This window comes from Hippocampus zosterae, chromosome 19 (genome assembly GCF_025434085.1).
Source record: "Hippocampus zosterae strain Florida chromosome 19, ASM2543408v3, whole genome shotgun sequence".
Lineage (NCBI taxonomy): Eukaryota > Metazoa > Chordata > Actinopteri > Syngnathiformes > Syngnathidae > Hippocampus > Hippocampus zosterae.
Window position 1 is genome coordinate 5,157,266 of NC_067469.1, and position 21,288 is coordinate 5,178,553.

General features: G+C 44.6%; 1 protein-coding gene across 6 annotated transcripts in view; it reads right to left on the minus strand.

Moving 5' to 3' along the window:
- Nucleotides 1–21,288, minus strand: part of LOC127592440 (kelch-like protein 29) — a 99,946-nt gene that overhangs the window by 19,135 nt on the left and 59,523 nt on the right. For 5 of the 6 annotated variants that reach the window (XM_052053197.1, XM_052053193.1, XM_052053195.1 and 2 more), the window contains 5 exons: nt 16,565–16,703; nt 12,275–12,471; nt 9,700–9,812; nt 8,928–9,074; nt 1,085–1,283 (listed from right to left, as the gene is read on the minus strand). In XM_052053197.1, the coding sequence (XP_051909157.1) occupies nt 1,085–1,283; nt 8,928–9,074; nt 9,700–9,812; nt 12,275–12,471; nt 16,565–16,703 (795 nt within the window). The remainder of the gene's footprint in view (nt 1–1,084; nt 1,284–8,927; nt 9,075–9,699; nt 9,813–12,274; nt 12,472–16,564; nt 16,704–21,288) is intronic. The other variant, XM_052053198.1, reaches the window with a different exon arrangement.

Below are 21,288 nucleotides of genomic sequence, written 5' to 3' on the forward strand. Positions count from 1 at the left end.
TAAGTTCTAAAAAAAAAAAATAGTGTTATAGTCTACCATTTTTATTTCGTTATTTTTATTTTCTTCATTACTATAATGGAATGGAAATCAAATGTATTGTCATTGCACATGTCAAAAGTAAAGCGCAACAAAATTGATTTTGACAGTTTCAACACGCCCAAGGACAGGTAAGGAAAGACTGATGGATCACCAGGCGCTGCCATTTTACTGCATGGGTTGTTTTACACCACACAGACACACAAATGCACGCACAAGTAAATAGTAATGCGTGCGCACACACACGCTTGTAATGACATTTTAGTCCAAAAGTAGAGAATTAAAGCGATTCGAACGCTTACAGAATATGGCACTGAGATAAATAAGTATTTGCTCAGTCGCCAACAGCATAAAGCTGATTTTTTTTTTCCCCCCGCCCATCTTTGTAAATCTCAACACAAGGTTAAGTGGCCTCTTCTCTTCTTCCTCGACTTTGTTCGGTATACACAGCTCTCAGCGGAAAAGCTTAAGACTCCCTGATGGACATCAATTACACTAAGTATCGTTCATTAGAGTTTGGAAAATGACATCAGAGTGGGCGCTCTCGCTTCTACTTTCAAAGACGGCTTATACTCCAGGCTGACTTAATGCAACACACACACAAAATATAATACAGAGCGGTGACCCATTACCTACCCGGTGGGCCAAAATCAATAAAAAGGCGACGTCTCCTTATGGCGACATGACCTCTTAGTCACCTTGATGCGGCGCAAAATAAATAGCGTGCATGGCCCAGTGTAATTTTGTGCGGTGGTGTTTCGCTACACTGGCATCAGCGGCATCGATACAAAAAGTGTTTGGGGATGTTTTTGCCCGCACGTATTGACCGTTTGTCATTTTTCTGCCATGTCGTACTTTTTTTTCTGAGAGCATGAGCGGCGATAAGCTTCTCGTTGCTCGGTGAAGTCACATCAGAGTGGACACAAATTGATTTTTTGCCATGCTAGCTAGCTAGTTAGCTAGTTAGCTAGTTACCTGCCTGTGGGTATTATTGCCATATCGTTTGCCTGCACGGAAGACTCCAAAACAAAGTGGGGCGTGCGTTAACCTGCAGAGAGCCTCGGTCTGGTGCGCGGCGTCTGCATCTCCTGGCGGGCGTGCGGCAGCATGTGGTAGCGCTTGGCCTCGTTGACGAGGTCGCGGCACGCCTCCGACGACTTGATCAGCTCCTCGTTGTCGACCACGTTGAGCAGGTAGGACGGGTGGATGAAGGGCAGTCGCACCGACGCCAGCAGATCGGACAGGTGCTGCGAAAAAGGCGGACCGTCAAGAACGGCGACTTTCACACGTCGACTTTTTCACCTTTAAGAAACGGATTCAACATTTGTCAATACGATGGTGGAAAAACGAAACCACAATGATTCGTTGAAATAAGTGCAACTAGTTACTGCTCATAAACAACTCTCGATGTTTGCACATTTGCAGTGCTACAGTTGCCAAGGCAACCTCATCTAAAGCTGCAGAATGCGTATGAATGCGTTTAAGTGTGGCGGGCCTGAACCCCCGTGGGAGGCTCGACTCGTACGACAGCAAAAGCTGTAAACAAGCCGCCGCCGAGTGTCACAGCGGCGGGCGGCCGCTGACCGGGATGACCTCGAAACGGCTCGGCGCATCGCGGCCCAGCTGGACACGGGGCCCAAAAAAAAAAAAAACAACTAAACAACAGACTCCCAGACAGAAAAAAGAAGTCAATAATAATGCCGGCATCTCACCTCCCACACCTGAGTTCCACTTTGCTCTCTCATAAGTTGCGTTTGAAAATTCAGCCCCGGAAGATTGATTTCACTTAGCGAATCGAAATTCGGTAGGCGTAGCTACTGTGAGTCGAAATACAAGGTCTCGAGAAGGCAAGCCTGCAAATGCGTCATAAGACGACCGTTTTGGCTCTGAAGGGGCCTTTGAGTCCCCCCCCCCGCCCCAAGAATCTGCAGAGAAAAAAAAATTTGATTCTGCATAGAATCTATGCTAATATGCCAATACATAAATAAAGCTCAACGAGCAGAGATTGGAGGGAGGAAAAGCGAGAGAAGGAGGAGGGACGCAAGGGTGCCCGTCACGGCGGACATCTGCCGATGACATTTCCTCTCAGCGAGCCCCGCAGATGGGACTGTCGGCGACGACCGTCACCCACGGGGGGGGGATCGCGCCGTCTGCCAAAACAGTTTATCAAACAAGCCGCACCGGGTAAACACGGGCAGGACCTGGCAGATTTAAGAATCCCTCGGCGGCTGACCTTCGGAGCTCAATTAAAAAGCTTTTTGCAGCCCTTGTTCGGTCTGGTGGTGCCCTACAAGTGTCATTGCGGAGAACAGGTGGCTGAAATGCGGGTTTTGCCAGCGCGAGCGAGACTTACACAAGTTAGCGGCGCAAAGTTGTCCACAGTGAAGCTTGAAAGTGTAACTTGTCGTTTTCATTTTAACCGTGAGACATCCAACCATCGATACGACCTTGAGGAGCAATTAAAAAAAAAAACGAATCAAAGTTGCTCGTCGGGTGCTGAACGGAGAATGGCTTTCCCAGACAGTTGTTGCTCTCAGCCGAAAGAAAAGAGGCACTTTGCATGTCGGCAAAGGCCTCGCCCACTTCGCTTCGCTTCGGCTCTTGAGCGGCAAAGTCTTTGTGTTGGGACTTGAGCGCTCAGAAGAGGTCAACAATTTACTTCACGCGGTACATAATGGGAAGAGGGGCGGGGGTCAATAAGAGACGTGCCTTAGAGGGTGCCAAGTACGGCATTTTTATTTACTATTTTTAGCTTGGGCTGCAACTCTGATTTTGGTTTTTTTTTTGTTGTTTTTTAAATTTTTTTAATTTTTTTTGCAACTGCAAAAATTTGACTTCTTATAAGCAGCCAGCCCAACAAAACCAGGAAAATTTCAGCGATTTTTCTCTTTATTAACCAAATACAGTCCGATGTTGTAACTGGAATTCATATTTATCTTGCCAGCATTACAAGACTTAAAAAAGAAGTCTCTCTCGCTCTCTCTCTATTTTTTTTTGAATTGCCCAATTAATTCAGAATTTATTCTGCAAAATATCAGAAAAATAAAAAAATCCACCTCGGTGGGGTTCTAATTGAAACTTCTCACTATCACAGATCGTAAGTAATCCTCATTGAAAGCGCAAAAGATGTACAAAAATCAATAGGCCTCTTGCACATTAATCCCTCCCAAGCTCGACGGAGGCCGATTCAAAACGGGCTATGGCAGAGAGACAACAGAAAGTCATTTCACCGCCGAACTCAGCGACTGCCACAGACGGACGTCGCATCGGACGAAAGCCGTCAATGCGATTGTTCATCGAAGGGGGGGCAAACAAACAACGGGACAAAAGGGAAACACTCGCAAGACGCCAGCTCCGCCGCAATATAGCGCGGGATTACTGTAATCCAAGATCAAGTTTGAACCGTCACAATGTGAGCGGCAAAAAAAGGATGAATCCATAAAGTGGAAGAGGAGGTTGCTATGGCGACCTGCGCTGGGAATTCCAAAAAGCAACTTCGGTGACAAGCTCTCAATACAGTGCTCAACTTGACTTGACTTCCTTAAAATAAACTTTCTGGGGAAAGAGGAAAGAAAGGGGGAACGAAGTGAAACAAATGCTCGTCTCGGGCGCAAGCAATCAGCAAAATCTCATGCGCGTGATTGTGGTTCCACGCTTCTCGCGCCAAAAGAAAGACAACAACTTCAGATGGACAATATCTGGTCTCGGCTCGTAACGTAGGCGGTAGGGTAGAGACGCTAATTTACTACTTTCCTATTAGATGGGGCTATGGTGCCATCTTGTGGTGATTTAGTGCTTTTGCACTGCCATGAATTAGCTGGGGATATTTTTTTTTTTAAGCTGCGTGGACAACGATATGAATGAACAATGAAGTGACAATCAGCTATTTTAAGCTTTTTTTTATTATAAAAGCTATTTTTAGGTTGATTCAATACTGTAAGCAGTGCATTGTGTCAGCTCAAACCTGCTGACAGTTATGACGTAACAAACTTGATCAAAGGCGAGCGTAGCAACGATAACGCTTCTTTCCAAAGTTGCGTCCAATCAAATTGCACTTGTGCCGTCCCCCTAAGCCCCAATCGCAAATGAGGGGGAAATTTCCCCGATAATAACCGGTAGGGTGCTTATACTGTTCATCATGCTCATTTATTATGACGAGCGACATGGAAGTGCTAACATATGGAAGCTCTCCGCGGGAGGGCCGACTTCAACTGTGGCAGCTAGTTTTAGAGCCCCCCCCCCCACCCCCTCGTCCCCCACTTCTTCCATTCTGTCAGGATGACCATATGCCTGAACAACGTGACTCCCGACATGCAACTCCCCCATTGCTAATGGGCTTCAGATAAAGCACTCAAGCAATCCAGAGGGATGCCTTCCACTGCATGGAAAGCAATGTGAATCGATGGCGGCCGAATGTTGTGAAATTGGCTGGCGCCATCTAGCTGGTGGGAGGCCCATTTTCGCTCATATCGAGACAAAAACGGATTTGTCAGCCAAGCAATGGCTCGTATCTCGAAAAACTCTCACAAATCATCAAAAACACCAAACAACATTCTCGAAAAAAGTAAACCACGGTCCGAAACGTTGCAGCCGACTTAAAACTGGCCATACAAACAAACATGACCACAGATTGACATTTTGTGTGAAGAAAAATATATGACAGCAGCCTGCTCCAGTTAAAGACATTTCCATTAACGCCTTGGAACGCCAAATTACTCAAACGAATGACACCAAGGGTCATGTCGGCCGCTTCGGTTTGAAAAATAGACAACGTGCACCCGTGTAAAAGGAGTGCACAGCCTCATAAACAAACCCATCCAACTGCAATGAGAGCACACATGACGTGTGAGCAAAATATGCTCGCGCTTGGCCACAAATGGTGTTTTTCTGGCGTCTGCGTGAGTGTGAGTGCGTGTCAGGCGGAGAGGATGTGAGCGAGAAAGGTAGTGAGGGGGTTGGTTGATGGTGAGTGGGAGAACAGGGGGGGTTGGGGGGGAGAGACATGTCGCCCTGAGCCGCGACTGACAGGTGCGGCGTGTTTCGGCATGACTTCATCGGAAGAAAAGGAACACATTCGGCTGCAAGAGACCTCGTTGCACGCGGGGGGGGGGGGGGGGGGCAGTCTCTTCCTATAAGATGTCTGCCCCAAATATTAGGTACACTGTGAATGGACGGCGGTCGACTGATTTCACTTCATGGAAATTATTATTTATAGACTGTATACTGTATATACATTGAACATCATCGGAGAGGATAAAGAATATATGCCTGTGACTGTCTGTAATATATCTGTCTTCACGTTTTGGTTCATTGGTTGCTTTTAAAAGCGCTACTATTGACGCTAACCGTTAGCATGACAATGGGTTCGCACTGTTTGTTGGCGTTTGCTTTGCTTTTCGGTTTGGTGTGACAGTAAACTACAAGTGGGAGTGGCTTGAAGCCTTTTCTTTGAGGAAATATTCAATATTTGACAAACTGCTGTCAAGTTGGCGCGACCAAGTCAAAGCAAAAAAAATCATCCGAATGACTGCTTGTATCTATAAAAAAAAAACAAGAAGTCGGGTTATCTGTGTCTGAGGAGATATCGTCACTTCATTAGTTGCACTCGAATGAAACATCAAGCAAAATACAATTATATATTTTTCAAATCCAAAGGCATCATGTCAAAATAATGTTTAGATTGTAGTAGTTGTAGCATAGTATTAGCTTCCTGGCTAGTAGGCTCCAGCCAGCGTAAGCGAGTACGGATTTGACCTGCCACGGTTGAGCGGGCGCGTCCATCTGGCTGCACACATCAGGACTGAGCACGCTCTGAGACCGCACAGATGTCCGTAGAGGTCCACAGTTCACTGGCCGGCATCCGATCCAGACTCACAAAACTCTACTGCAAACATTTTTTTTAATCTACCGTGTCTACTGTGTCACGCCAAACTTTGATCAACATATGATGGAGACTTGAAAGGTGACGGCGGGACACTCGTCCTCGTTTCCACTCGGCGGTCCCTTTGTATGGCCGCCGCACTCGTTCAATTACTGGATCCCGGTCTTTTGCCAAAAGCCTGAATGGGACCTCCATTAAGGGCTCACGTTGACATTTCATTTCTAGCGGATCTTATCTGGCCAGGTGACAAAAGAGGATGATTGATCGTCTCTTTGGAAACTGGCCAGCGACTGTAACGTGGCTAAAAAGGATACTTAATGGCGTGCTTTGCCTTCCAGCCCGGCCATTAGCGGTGGTAACAATGGCCCGGCCACGACGTTTGCGGTTCGTGGGCCAAATGAACACAGTTAAAGGTATTACTTAATGTGCTCACGCGGGTCTCTCATAATAAGCTGATGTAATTTTCTTCGTCTATTCTCTTCGGGGTTTTTTTTTTTTTTTTATAATGCCAGAACAAATTATATCAGAATGAATATCAGAGGACAAAAGTGCTTTGAGGCAGTGTGCGCGTGTATGTGTGCGAGTGCACATTTAAATGGATTCCCCGTTGTTTAAAATGATCAAAATGACCCCATTTTACCTGCAACGTCGCTTTTAATTTGCCCGTTGTCTTTGGAGTTCAAAAGCACAAAAGACTCATCGCCACGCGCCATTAAGTGGGGTTAATTGTATTTTTTTTTGAGGGGGCGGGGGTTAGATGACGAACTTCGCATCTGCCACAATCGTCCTTCGCAGGTGAATGACATGCTTGAGTCGTCTCCTTCCGACTCCACTTTGGCTGCTTTTGCGCCAAAGAGAAGAAGCGACAGTCATTACTTTCTTTTGATAGAGCGAGCGCCGTCAACCTTGGATAATGAATCCAACTTGAACAGGGTCATGATTCAGGTCAAAAGGGGCTCCGGAGTTTGTTCAGTAGCTCAGCCCGCTATTTTTAATGATCCCGGCTTCTGATTTGGGATCATCCGGGTGAATGATTTGGAATTAAATGATGTGTTGACTTTGACAGAGTCATTAGACATGGGCGATATGGCATGACTCCTTCTTGTGACTTTTTGTTTTTTGAGGCCTTTATGTAAATTTTGTTATGATAAACATCCGCTGCCATCTTGATTGTTTTTATTCCCCCCCCCCCCCCACCCTTACCCGTTAACTTTCCTGGGGGTGCTACCGAGTTGAATTTTGAAAGGGTCGAGTGAGGACCAGCGTGAAATACACCGGAATACACACTCTAATGCTCTCTTCCGTCTCTAAGCGATGTTCATGCCTCGTTTCTCGCTGCCACCAGACGCAAGCTGACAGGGTAGCGGAAAGAGAAAATTGCATATTATTTACCCGCCGCGTTCAATATGCCACTTTTCCGCTATACAGCCCGCAGCTTAAAACACACAAAACGGGCGCATGCCGGTATGAATGCAAACACACACACATACACACACACACACACACAGAGTGACTAGTTGACGCCTTAAAAGCCGCGCGGCGACATTGTGCCCTGACATGTCATTAAAAGTTGTCACGGGTTCCGCAGGAGTGATTTTCCGCCTCGGAATGAAGCCCTGGTGGATGTGGACCATGAACGCGGCACGACGGAACCACCCGCAAGAGGCGGCTTTCGGTTCCCACCCGAGGAGGTCAGGGTACGAGTTTCCAAGTTGCCTCTTGTCATGCTCGGATTGGTTTCCCCCATTTTTTTTCTAATCTTTGCAATCTTCTGTACCTTCTTCTTCTTCTTCTTGGCTCAAGCGCAAGGTGAACCGGGGTCTCACGTCCCAGGAATATGGGAATGGCTTGTTCAGACAAGCGGAAAAATGTAGCCCCCCTTCCCCGGCCCCATTCAAGTCTACTTCTCCGGAATAACTCCGCTCTCCATTAGAGGGTGAGATTGCTGGACTCAACGGTTTGGAGGTTTTGGACTCACATGACTTGCAGCAGACATCAGTCCGACAACGGCCCAGAACAACGACGATAACGGCCTCGGATGCGTGATCCGCAATTATATATCTGTAGAGACGGGATGACGCAAAAAAATGTCCAACCACTGAATGCTAATGGTAAAATCCCACGCACAAAATGCCTAAAATAAAGTGCAACCTTAGCAATAGGACGACCAGCAAAAAAAAATGTTTTTTTGTGGTACTTTTGTGGGATTTCCCACTTCTAACCAAGAAGTACAAGTACAATTTTAAAAGTTTGCTCTCTCTTTGTTTTTTCTTTACTTTTCAGCATTCGAGCTTCAGTGTTCCTTCCCTTCCAAGAATGCGTATGGTAAAGTTCTTTCCATCTAATTCATCCAACATCATTCTTCATGAATCTGATTTTTTTTTTTGGCACAATTCAAAAAGATCGAATCGTCATAAAATAACTAAGACGAAACGACAAATGCAAAATCAGGAATGATGATTATAGGTGCCAACAGGGTAACATTGATTTTGGTCGTCTGATGCGGATAACGCTGGCCGGCGCGCTCCGCCAAGTAGGCAGCGCTCAGGACGGATGACTCTTGGGATGAAGGACGGCCGGCAATTCATCTGCTAATCTGGCTTCCATTTTTTAACTAGGCCGTAAAAATCAGCGGCTTTGTATTCGCGGCGCTCGCCTCCGCAATCAATAAAAATCTCACGGCCCCGAGGTTGCGACGGCGCTCTCTTTGCTTTCGCGCCGACCCGGGCCGGAGACGACACTCCGACCTTCAAGGCTTTCTCATCGATTGGGCGCGACGTGACAATTTTGACCTGCTCTCGCCTGCTGTCGATATCCATCTTGAGGATGGAACCTTTTGACTGTGATGAACCGACTCCGACAACGGTCTGACACCTCGCGGACAAAACCTATAAACAAGGGTAGCAGCTGTGCCTTTTGCCCTTTGCTTTCTCATGTGAAACCGAGACAACATTTAGAGGGGCAAACATGTCCAGAATCGGCAAAGCTGTATTTATGTATCTTTCCTTACCTGAACTCTGGAGGCGGAGTCACGTTTGATCCATTTGATTACCGTCTCGTACACCAACTCCTCGGCTTTGGTGTTGAGGCTATCGTTGGACAGGTAGGCCACCAGGTCCTCCTTGGACACGCTCAGGATCTCCTCCTGTCCCGCCACCTGATCATCACACACAGAAGTGGATTTTTATTTTTTATTTTTTTGGATGCCTCTTGCCCTCAACCTGCAAACTGACTTTGGATTATTTGCGATTTATTGCGGCACTACCTTCTCAGTCGACCTAAAACAGATAAAAGCTCACGCCTATGTAACGTTTTAGGAGTCATATACCCGTTTTATACCGCTGCCGTTCTTTCTTTTCCCTCTGTCTGCCCCATCTCAAACCTTGTTCTGTCTGACTGCATTTTCCAATAAATATCCATCACACTAAAAATAACCCAAGGAGGAGTATATCAGACCCCTCCCCCCCCTTCACAGAAAAACTGCCGTGCCAACATAAAAGGGTATACGATCCTTCATTTTGCAGGAAAGGGTTAAAAAAAAAAATCTTCCTTGATTCAATAGATTTTTTTCTTGCAAATGAAAATTAACTCATTCAGGACCAGCCAATTCTGGACCAAGTCTGAAAAGACGTTTAAAAACGTCTTTGGGAGTGAATGAGTTCAACTCAATTAAAACCTAAAGAACATCAGGCTTGGGGTTGAGGATGTGGAGTCCATATTCTGCCTCAAACAACTTGCGTCAAATAACGGAACAAAAATGATGGTCTGGTTGGTGTTCCTACCTCTGGGAAGTTCTGCAGCGCAAAGGCTTTAGCCATGTTGTGCAGCTCTCTGCAAGTCATCGCCTCGGCCATTGCCAGCACTCCCAGGCAGTTTGCCGCCGTCAGCTGTTTCTCTGCAGCCCACGATGAAGAAAGAAAAGAATTTCAAAGTGCATTTATGAAACAATTCTAGCAAAAAAAAAAGTGACGCTTATATGACTCCATACAAAACCCCAACGGAAAATCGGGTCATCGACCAGATCATGAAAAAGAAGAAGAGAAATAAGATGAAGGTCAAGTCAGAAGACCCGCGAGGTGAGAACACAGACAGACCGATGAGGTCGATAGCGAGACGGCACACGTCGAAGATGATGTCGAAGGATTGTGTCACAGCTTATCTGCTTTCTAGCTAGCTCGACACGTCTAATAACTCCAAACGCCTCCCGGGACAAACAAACAGGGCGGCAATCGATCGCAGGGAGTAGGATTAGGAATTAACCGGGGAACATTAGAGAGGTAGATCTTAAAATGACCAGCAGGGGGAGGGCTCGCGGACCCCTCGGATCTTTTGAGAAGTTTGTTTTGGATGTAAAGAATCCAAAGAGAGAAGGCAATTTGTGCAATCAACATGCCATCAGACGCACTGATCAACCGGCCCCATGCGAGAGGCTGATTCAATAATCGTCCTCAGGAGGGATTTGATGGGCAAATGTGGCTTGCCCGAAAACAAAAATCGGTCAACAGAGGCAAAGCCAAAACACAAGGCGGCAGACGAATGATTCCACACCGAAACGGCTGTGTCCAAAAGAGAGAAAATGTGCTGGTGTTCATGAATTGATGATGCTCAGGCATTGGAGTGACTGTCAAACCGGAGGGCCCCCCCATACGGAAAAACGAAAAATCGTTTCCCTGTCGGTCTACTAATTGTCAAACATAATATTTATCACGGTCAAAAATGATCCTGAAAAGCCCACTTCGCCCATCGCAGATTGCCTCAACCTGTTTTTTGGGACTGGATTCGATGGAAAACTCGCTCCAACGTCTTTAACTGTAGTCTTAGACTGCCAACTAGTGGCCTGGCATGCACATTACTACCTGATCACACATGGCACTGAACCGCTTTCGGGATTTTGATGCTAACGAATGTTTTCCTGCAAGTAGCTGTCGCGCGGTACGAATTAATTTCAAAGAAAAGCAAAAGTAGGTCGACGAGACAAGACGGAGTCTCTCTCAAGGACAAACGCTTGTACCTGAACACAAGCCTCCCAAGCCCCCCGCTCTAATGTGCTAAAATGTCACAAATCTTGTTGAGGCGGAATGAATTGACGTCTCGGAGGAAATGAAGTCGACAAATGGCTTCCATGTTTGCTTTTTTCTTTGTTGTGTTTTGTGGCCCAAATAGAGAAAAACAAATCAATAGGCGCCGATTCTGCTGTTTTCCTTTCTCCGCTCGCCCGCCTCTGACCTTTTTGTCGACATACGCTTCCCTCATGTTCGCTATACCTCAAACAACTCCTGAGATGGAATGCAAATACTGACATTTGAGGCTCTTTTTTTATTATTTTTTAAAATTTTTATCGTCCCCCAAGAAAGGCATTTCCAAACTTCACATCACCTTGCGGTAGACGTCGCCGATCAAATTTTATGTGACCAGGCGATACTGACTTTGGAGGCAGAACTTTTAAACGCAACTTTTCAGAGTTGCGTGTTTTAAAGTGAATCATTAAACGTTGCCACCATGCCCTGCTGCCCCGCAATAATGAAAAGACAAGATTCTGGAAATGTAGCATCTCGTATTTAAAGTTTAAATTTGGTGGCACACAGACAAAATCTTGAGGTGTTTGTCCGAAGGATGCTCGGCCCACATTGACGAAAACTAGGCGACATTTGCAGTTCAAATTTGGCAGCAACTTGACAAAATCCCCCGGACAATACAATACTGCCACTGAATTTCACCCATAAGTACCTAAAATGGGGCTAAAACGCCTGCTTTGAAACCAAAATGGCTGACTTACTGTGTCTTTCCAAGCATGGATTTTAGAGATTTTTTTTTGTGGGCCAATGCATGATCGACAGGCCTACCAAATTCAACGTTGGTAGGTGAAACTGACCTTGAAGGCTGAATTTCCAAGCTCAATTTATTAGTTTGGAATTTTAGAATTACATTGACAAAATTCGTCGTCCAAAAAGAAAGATGAAAATAAAGTAAAATTATGACAATTTTGTTTATGCACCGCCTGGATGTACGGTAGCTAAAACGAGCTGAAATTGGATGCTTTGAAACCCAAATCTCTGACTTGTGCCATTTTGGGCATGGATTTTCAAGACTTTTTTGGTAGGTTTGCACATATTGGACACGCCTACGAAATTTCATGCAGGTCAGTGAAACTGGCTTTAGGGGCTGCATTTTCAAACTCAATTTACTGAGTTGAATTTTGTATTTAATGGCGAATCATTCTAATTTGCTGCCAGGCTATGCTTTTTCTCCGGCTCCTTTCCAACACTTGTTGCAAAATTAGTAAGTTACCAAAGCAATGAGCCGCCAAGCCTTACAGACAAACGTTTTAGGAGACACCTCCACCTCATACGCACCCACCTAGGAAAGAGACGCAAACTTTGCAGAAGGTGTTGAACTGGAATTTATTGGCGGCTTCCAACAGCGTCTTGGCGTTGGCCGAATCGATGACCAGCGAGCCCGTGTAGACGAATTCCAGCAGCTGCTCCAGAACTTCGGCGCCGATGTTGCTCATGCTCAGCTTCAGCATCTCGCCATTCCGCGTCTCCCCCGACGACCTGGTGCGACCAATCGGGACACAGACAAAGAGAGGAATTGGGTTTCAGAGGGGCGGGCTCGGACATCTGGAGAGGATTTTAGCGGATTTCTATTTATCTGAAAATTGCAAATAGTCAACTGCGAATATGCGGGAGATTACCTCTATATAAAACGATTATACGATACCTCCCCCAAGGCTAAGAGGCGCGAGGAACAGAGTATGCTCTACTCAGGCCGGGCTCGGATGACGGCGATTTGTCCACGCGGCGGCGGATGCCCGCAGGGGAGATATTAGGGCGTTTAGTAACACCTCAACACCCATGTTTAATGTCCCACGTGAAACAATAATCCACTCAAGGACAAAATAAAAGGAACGCCCCCCTCCCACCTGCAACCACTTTAACTCCCCTCCCTGCGGCCACTGACATACTGTATGAAAAGTGGTCGCTATTAAGATGGATGGAGGTCCATTCCGTGCGTCAATCAAGATTTTTATTTTTTTTTCTATTTATTGCTGCTGGAGCCACTTTGCTGAATTAGAAAAACCTACACACGCAGCATCGATGCTGTGATCAGCAAAATCTGGAAATTGCCCAGCTTCTGACTAGGACGAAGTTGCAAAAATCTCCATAATCGTCGCATATTCTATATCGGCCATTCTACTATTTTAGTATTTTACTAGTAATAGTAGTAGTATTGTACTCGGGCTCTTTCTGGGAGCACTTTCAAAAGTCCATTTTATTATCTTTATATTTAACCATTTAGTGCAATTTCCTTCCATGAAAACCTGCTGCCAAATAGATGCCACGCTCCAATTAATGGCCGGTTGCTTTGTCTACGTGAAAAAAACACTACAGAGAAGGGGAAAAAAAAACACCTCCCTTCAAGAAAAACAAATTACAGAGGTGAACATCATTACTGTGATGCACAACCATTGCCTGTAGAAAGTAGGTGGCATCTGTAAAGCTGACATTTAAAGTGGAGTTCAAGGAGTGGTAAAAAAAAAAAAGTATATGTGGAATGTGTAACATACTAATGACAAAATGCTACATTTTTTAAAATTTAGATTTACAATAAAACAATTACTCAAAATATTTTGGACATTTCGATTAATTGGTCAAAATGTTTCCCCATTAAAATTTTTTTTTTACTATAAAACGCATCTTAAACTTATTTCAGTGCATATAATTTATATAATTATGATGAATACTCAAATTATCTCATGAAAAATATTTTTTAATTATTCATAATTGAAAAAAAAAGAATTAATGTTGAAACATACACCTAAATTACTGCACCGCCCCGCCCTTTTTTTTTTTAACAGCAGCTATAACGTGAATGCTTGTCAGACCAAAACTGGACAGGATGAGACGACAGCATGGTGGGAAGAAGGAAGGACGGGGGGAAAAAACAAACAAAAAAAAGAGAGCAAGAGAGAGAGAAAGAGAAGGGAAAAAAAGGGTGAGGCAGGGGTGAGACGGTTCTTCCACAGGGAGCCAGCAGCCATCCTTAACTGGGAGGGTTTGTGTTGTTCCATGACTTATCAATAGGAGATAAGACCAAACGACTGTCACCCCCCCCTTGCCCTGCCAAAAAAAGCCCACCACCATCACACCTGCAGTGATATCCTGTAGTGTATGAACTCAAAGACATTAGTCGTCATTTGAAGCACACCCAGGGAGGGAGGTGAGGTGAGGTGAAAAGGACATCCCAAAATAAAACTGAAAAGTCATTTAATTGTCTCCGCATAGCTGAAAACACCCAAACTTAAACAAACAAAAAAAATCAATAAAATTTACCATATGATAATTGTAATCATTTTGTTTAATGTTTTGTCCTCCTGCAAAGCAAAAAAGCCGCATAGTGTTATTGACCTTTATCCCGCACAAAGGCCTGCCTGCAGGGAGGGGGGAGCGGAGGGCAGACGGGCAGGTGGGAAGAAAGAAAGGGAGGAAGAGTGGGGGGGGGGGGGTCAAAATGGTGGAGGGAGGATGGGAGGGAAGAGCTATTAAAACAAAACAAAACAAACAAACAAAAAAAAACATCAGGCTGGTCAGCAGAAAACGGCTCGAGCGGCCATGGAAATAAATTAGGGATCGTCTGAAAAAAGGAGGATGGCGGAATCTGTTTGTGAAGAAATTGCTACACTTTTCCGAAAAGGGGAGGAGAATGGAGGCCAAGCGCATGGCACACACATTGGCGTACGCATCCACGCACACACAATGATGAAAACGTACAATTCAGGCAGTTGAGCATTTGTACATCTTGTCCTAAGATTCGTGATGCGACTTGAATAGCAGTCGGACAAAATTTCCATGTGGAGTTATGCCTGTGAAGGGCAAAATGACACATTTCCAAACAAAATGGCACCCTTCCTCTGTCTTTTTGAGACTTTTTTTGTAGGTGTACTCACGTTAAATATGCCTACCCAATGTCATGTGAAACTTAAAGTGGCTGCGGAGGGCAGAAATTTCAAACTCAACTTATTAGAACGACCCCTTATAATGGCCAAAATGAGCCAAACCAAAATGGTTGACGCCCTGTGTCTTTTCAGGAATGGCTTCTTGAGGCGTTTTTTTGTGGCTCCACTCACGATGGAGCTGAATTGTCAAACCTTGCGTATTTGACCATATCCTAAACCTCCGTTTTTTACCCCCAAAAAGTTACTTTGTGGAAACCAAGGTGACATTCGGCCTGCAAAAAAAAAAATCTTTAATACGAAACTCAGTGAAGAGGTGACAAAAACTGCAGTCCAAATAAAAGGGTGAAGACTTGTCTCGCTACTGCGATCAACTAGAACAAAGACTATGACATAGAAACCTGAGGGGAATTGGACAGAGTCCCGTCCTCCCCCCGGGGTGGGTCGAGCAGTCGGTTTCACACAGCTAGAGAGGACGAACGTGTCAGACCGGCTCGGAATTTTTTTTTTGCAGCACGATGCAGAAAATGTGGATGGATGCCATCAATTAAATGCTAAGCGAGCCCACTTATTGGAAAATGCGGATGGCTTAAATGGAATTACAGGCCGTCATCTGTTCGCCTGCTCGGCGCACCGGCCTTTTAAGAGGAAGGGTCTTTTTTTTGGTGGGGGGGGGGGGTGCTATCATGAAGCAACATATTTCAACAATTAGTTGGAACTTGTCCAAAAAATGGGAAAGATAAATTCACTAAAAATAAGGCTTGATTTTATTGTGAAAAACAAATGATGTCACCCTGAAAATGAGCAATGCTGAATTGCAAAAAAATAAAATAAAATAAAAATTATTGCGTGTGGAGCATGGCAGTGAAGTTTGATGCGTCTAAAACACAAAACCCAAGTAAGTTGCGTTTGAACATTCATCCCCAAAGCCGGTTTCATTTATCAGAGTGAAGTTTGGTTCACCTAAACAGACCCACAAAAAAAAAAAATTTTAATCTCAATTCATGCCCAAAAAAGTATTTTGCTCTGAAGACGGTATTTTTATGGTCACTATGGGCTACTTCCATAGCTGCACGAAAGACAAACTCCTCGTCGAGATTTTGTCATTTTTGCTTACAAAACGGCGAGAATTTTTGCCATCGTGTGTCGGCTGCGAAAGTTTGACGACCGCCATCAAATACAAAACTCGAATAACTGAACTCTGAGCTTGATTTACATACACACGAATGCAATAACTGGACTCTGCTCGCCCACAAAGGGAACACGAAACAACATTTTTTTTCTTCAGAAATACGCTCGTCTCATTTACGACCCTTAAAAAACATCGCTCGATCGTCAAACATTGGTGCTGCTCGTCAAATGGGAAACGTGGTTAAAAATGGGGTGGTGAGGGAGCGGGGGGGAGGTTGCAAGAGATGAATTGTTGACCTTTATCTCCAGATTCGGATACATTCATTTGAGTGTGGGAGTGAGGGGGGGGGGGTGTGGGGGGGAGGAAGGAATGGCTGCTGGCCCTGTGCTAGAACCACAAAAAAAAGGTCTTGACACACCTGCAAGAAAGATGGAAAGAAAGAACAGAAAGAGAAAGAGGGCTGGGTGGCAAAGTGGGGGGTTAGGAAAGCGACACAAGTGTGCCCTACAAAAAGAAAGCGGGTGGGATCAAGGAGGAGGAGTGCTGTCAGGAAAAGGCAAACCTTTTGACCAGGTCCTTGAAATACAAGCTGCAGGAAGCTAGAACATTTTGGTGGACTTCAAACTCTTTGCCTTCAACAATTATTTTCAGGTCTGTAAACTCTTTCGCTCTCCGCTGCTGGTTGAGCTCCTTCAACATCTCTGTGGGAAGGGGAGAGGGGGGGGGCAAAGAAGGAGGAGAAGTAGAAGAAAAAAAAAAAGGAGAAGAAAAACAGACAGCGACACATTTTAGCTTTGGAAGTTGTCTGGTTTGATTTTTCAGGACGGACGTGAGAATCAACAGCATTTACAGGGGAAGAAATATTCGGCAAAACCAAGGGCGGCAAAATTTGGAATCAAAAAACATCTCTGATGTGATATTGAAAAGAAAAAAAAACACAAAATTGTGGCATTTTGTTCTCATAACGATGTCTCATTGAAAGAAAATTAAGCTTGATCACGTTTCGTACAAATTAGCGCTAAATTCTGAGCTAACGAGCACTTGGATGATCAAAATGAACAAGGTGACCCTCGAAATTCATGAGTGGAGAAAAAAAAAGTACGTTAGTACTATTCTATATTTATTTTGAGTCTGACTACAAAGAAAAAAAAATAAAGGCACCCCGCAACGGAATGACGACCCCCGAATTGGGAAAGAGTCACGCTTGGAGCAAACCGATGCAAATTCGGGATGGTAGCGCCTCGTCGGACCAACTGCGGCGTCGGGTTGGAGCTGCTCGTCTTGCTGGCGTCTTAATGAGGCGCCATCAGGGGGGGGGGATGCTGCGAGGGAAAGTCGGCGGGAGGTGCGATGAAGTGCGAGGAGACGTCATGCTTTCACCCCCCCCCCCCCCCCCCTCAATCCTGAAGGCCACTTTGTGAACAAACACAAGCCGTAACATGGGCGATAATGATTACGGACGCGCTCTTTTTCGCGCCATTAAAGCTTCTCATCGCCGGTGCCGGCTGCGAGGGACGATTCATTTTACAAGAGCGACATTTGGTCAACAGTGGAGTTTGCAATGCACCGGCGGGAGATTTTAAACAGGACACGCGTGCAAAAAAAGAAATGAATCGGTTCAAATTTAGGGAGCCTGGGATTCCAAAATGGACTCGAAACGACCGCGGAAGTCGACCCGTCCAAATGACCGTGGCGTTTCAAACTGCGTCATTTTCACTCGAAACTTGATGTAAATAGCACAAATGTCAAATTATTAATGGGAAGAGCATTTTGGACAGTACAATAGGTCCTGTGTCCCCCCCCCCCCCCCCCCCCCCCCCAACACGCCCCGAACAAAAAATGCCGCAACCTGTTTCAAACTTTATGTGTTGCTGGCGGGCACTCGAGACATTTCGGATGCCTACTGAATATTTCATCCAAATAAAAATACACGTCGCCTTCCACTCCTAAAGAAAATGGTGGCATATAATAAGGAGGGTTCTCGAAATCTTCCGACTGGATGCACAGCTGCGTGTCTTTGAGGGCTCCGTTATCCCTCCCCGAAACACAAAAGCATTCCACTCCAGCTCCTCTTGTCAGCGGGGCCGACTCTCTGACGACTGTCGGCGCTTCGCGACAGTGAATAGTTTGGACTCTCCTGCAAAATACGATATGGCTCTCGCATCCAATCATCCACGGCGCATAACACCCCTTTACGGCGTGAATAGAGCCCCCTCGAGGGGGGTCCGAGGAGCAGACAAAGGCCGACTCCCTCGAAGCCACGCGGACACACCTGATGGCCCGATAGAGGAGCTAATCATGGCTTCCAAAGGGGTGTCGTCGGGCGGGAGGATTTGCCCCGGAACGACCCGTGAAACTATAAATGGCGTAGCCCCATTCTTCAGTGCGGGGGCACGCCAAACCTACGTCTCAATACGAAAAAGATGCCCCGAGGGACGTCAAGTGGAGTAACAAAGACCTACGCTGGCTCTCGCTTTTCGGTCGCCGGGTGGATGAGTTCAAAACAGGACCAGGCCAGCCCCGATTGGCTGCTTCTTGGCCTAGTAACGCCATCCATGCCCAATCGGGGTCCTCGGGTAGGGCCAACCTATCAGTGGATGCCGATGCTTCGGCAATACCGAAAATGACGCGGCAAGACGTGATAGGTCAGCCAGAAAGGCTGAGCCATTGGGTGCCGATCTCGGAGCCATTTTGAGTTTTCGGCAAAGGTTTGACAGAAGAGGAGGTGGGCGGGTTCCGCCATTTTGTCGTCAAGGCAAAATTTTGGTGGTCTTTGTGATCACATGGCGACGTTAAGATTACGTCCGTATTAGGAATTGTCTGGAAAAATAAAAATCTTATGTTGTTTGAAAAATATTTTTGTATTAATATTCAATGCATCCAATACTGTAAATTATTCTTGAATTATTAAAGATTTAAAGCTATTTTTTTTAAAAGATCAATGTTTGTGAAAATGATTTTTATATTTTTATTTGGAATGTATTTTTCACAGTATTGTCCTACACAGCACAAAAACAGTTTAAGTCCTGTAAGGTTTTTTTTTTTTTTTAATCAAGCCTTATAATAGCAACAAGTCGACAAAAACTATTTCTATATATTTTTGGGGAGTATATTTTTAGCGTTATTGTCCTATAAAGGATAAACACAAAATTTTGAATCATCTATGAATTAAGAGGCTCTTAAGGTATTCCATTTCGCCAAACAACAAAAAGAAAAAATGTATGTTGAAAAAACAAAAACAAAACCAAAAACAAAACACCCCACAAAGAAAAATAAGTCATATTTTCTGACCCCTTTTGTACTCTTTTAAAGATTCAATAGTAAAACGCTGCTTGCTTAATTGGCCGGAAAACAAATCGGCTCCACGAGTCGATCAATAATTCAATACAGAAGTCCACTAAAATGTTTTTATTCCGAGCGTAAACTGACAGGAGCATGTTTTATGGCGCACATTAAAAATTGAATCAAATCAATGTATTTAAGCATTTACACCGCTTGCTCTGCTTTTGAAATGAGAGACTCAAGCATATAAAATGGATTTTTCATCGCAAAAAATGTAGTTTACTTATCGGTAAATTATCTTTCATATTTTAAGTATATTGGCAAAATAAAGCACGCGAAATTCTATGGTAAATTTCAGAAATAATTACAAGTTGTATTCTCGTTATTGATTTACTAATTTTACACGTTCAAATAACCCTAATGACAAATAAACGAATTTGTTACAAATTCAATACTAAAAAAATACATCGGATGCTCAACAATATATTTAATATTTCAAGACATTTGAGAAAATTAATTTCTCAGGTATTAACATTTATTTTTTTTAAATATTCCAAATATACACTTGAGAATTTAATATGAAAATTTTTTAAATTGTTTTTGAAAGATTGCATTTTATTTTCTATTCAGTAAAATGACTCCATAATTTGACATGCAAAAAATAAACAATCTAACATTGACCTAATTTTCTCATGCTGAATAAACAAAAAAAAAGGATAAATCTTATAGCTGTAATTCTATAGAATAAAGGGCAATATTCCATATACAATATTCAAACAAACAAAAAAATAATCAAAGGCTTGCAAATGTTTTTGGTTGCCTGCGTATCGAAAACAAGCGAGGATCAAAGCCGTCGGTCGTTGTCCTTGTTTCATCGCGTGGCCACGTGACAAAGTCAGATGGCTTCAAAACAATCCTCTTCCCAATCAGCCGCATTCATTCCGCAGGAAATCCGCTCGGATCGTCAACAACTTGGCTCTCGCCGCCTGGGAGAATAGTCCGCCAAAGACGCCGTTGCTTTCAAATCTTATTTTTACATCCTCTTTACAGCCGAGAGTGCCGAGTTAAGAAGGTCCTCATCACGGGCGCGTAGGTGAGGGGTGGGGTGGTCGATGGTTGCAAAGGGGGCCCCCCCCAGCCTAAATACGACGTAGGGGCTCTAAAGAGGACCTGGACCATGGCGGTCCAAAGGTCAGACGTAAGGAAGGGCAAATCCGAGGACAAGCTCGAAGGGAAAGAAAGTGTGTCAAGGACCCCAAGCTGGGGGTGTGGCTTCAATGTTAGCCCAAGCGAAAGGGAGAAGGGGGCTGTAGGTGACATATTAGCATAATTGGAGTGGTGAAGGCTACAGGAAGGATATGTATTTTGTTTGTTATTTGTTATGATGTTGCACCACAGGAATGACTCTGAAAAATGGGACATCACTGCCAAAACATCAAATTATTTAAAGCAGGAGGAAAAAAACGCGCACACACACCAAAACAAAACAAACCCCCCCGCCCAAGCAATTAATCACGTCATGTTGCCTCTTTTCTCTTTTAAATATTCCAATCAAAGATATCAACTATAGAAATTCTATAAGCTATAACTAACAATCCCGGTTTTAATGCCATTTAGGGAGTGTTGAATAAACATAAAATATCCGACAATCTATTTGATGAATTGAACTCGATTATGGTGTAGGTAGTTGATGCACACAAAAACTAAGGGATCTCCGCCATTTTCTTTGTTTTTTCCAGGCGTGCATCACGGGAATACCGCCGAACATGAGGACAATGTCAACACCGCCCCTTGAACAATTAAAAGCCGGCAGGAAGCAGCAAATAAGGTCGTGATGTCCCATTTTCTGCTCCAAGCCGAATCGCGCAAGATCAAAATTCAGAGGATAGCCATGTTTCTACATCACATTATTTAGACAACTATTTAGAAGAATTGAGTAACCGCAGTCAGCCACAGTGGACCCTGAAAACATTCAAAACATTAATTAAAACATCGCCACTGCGC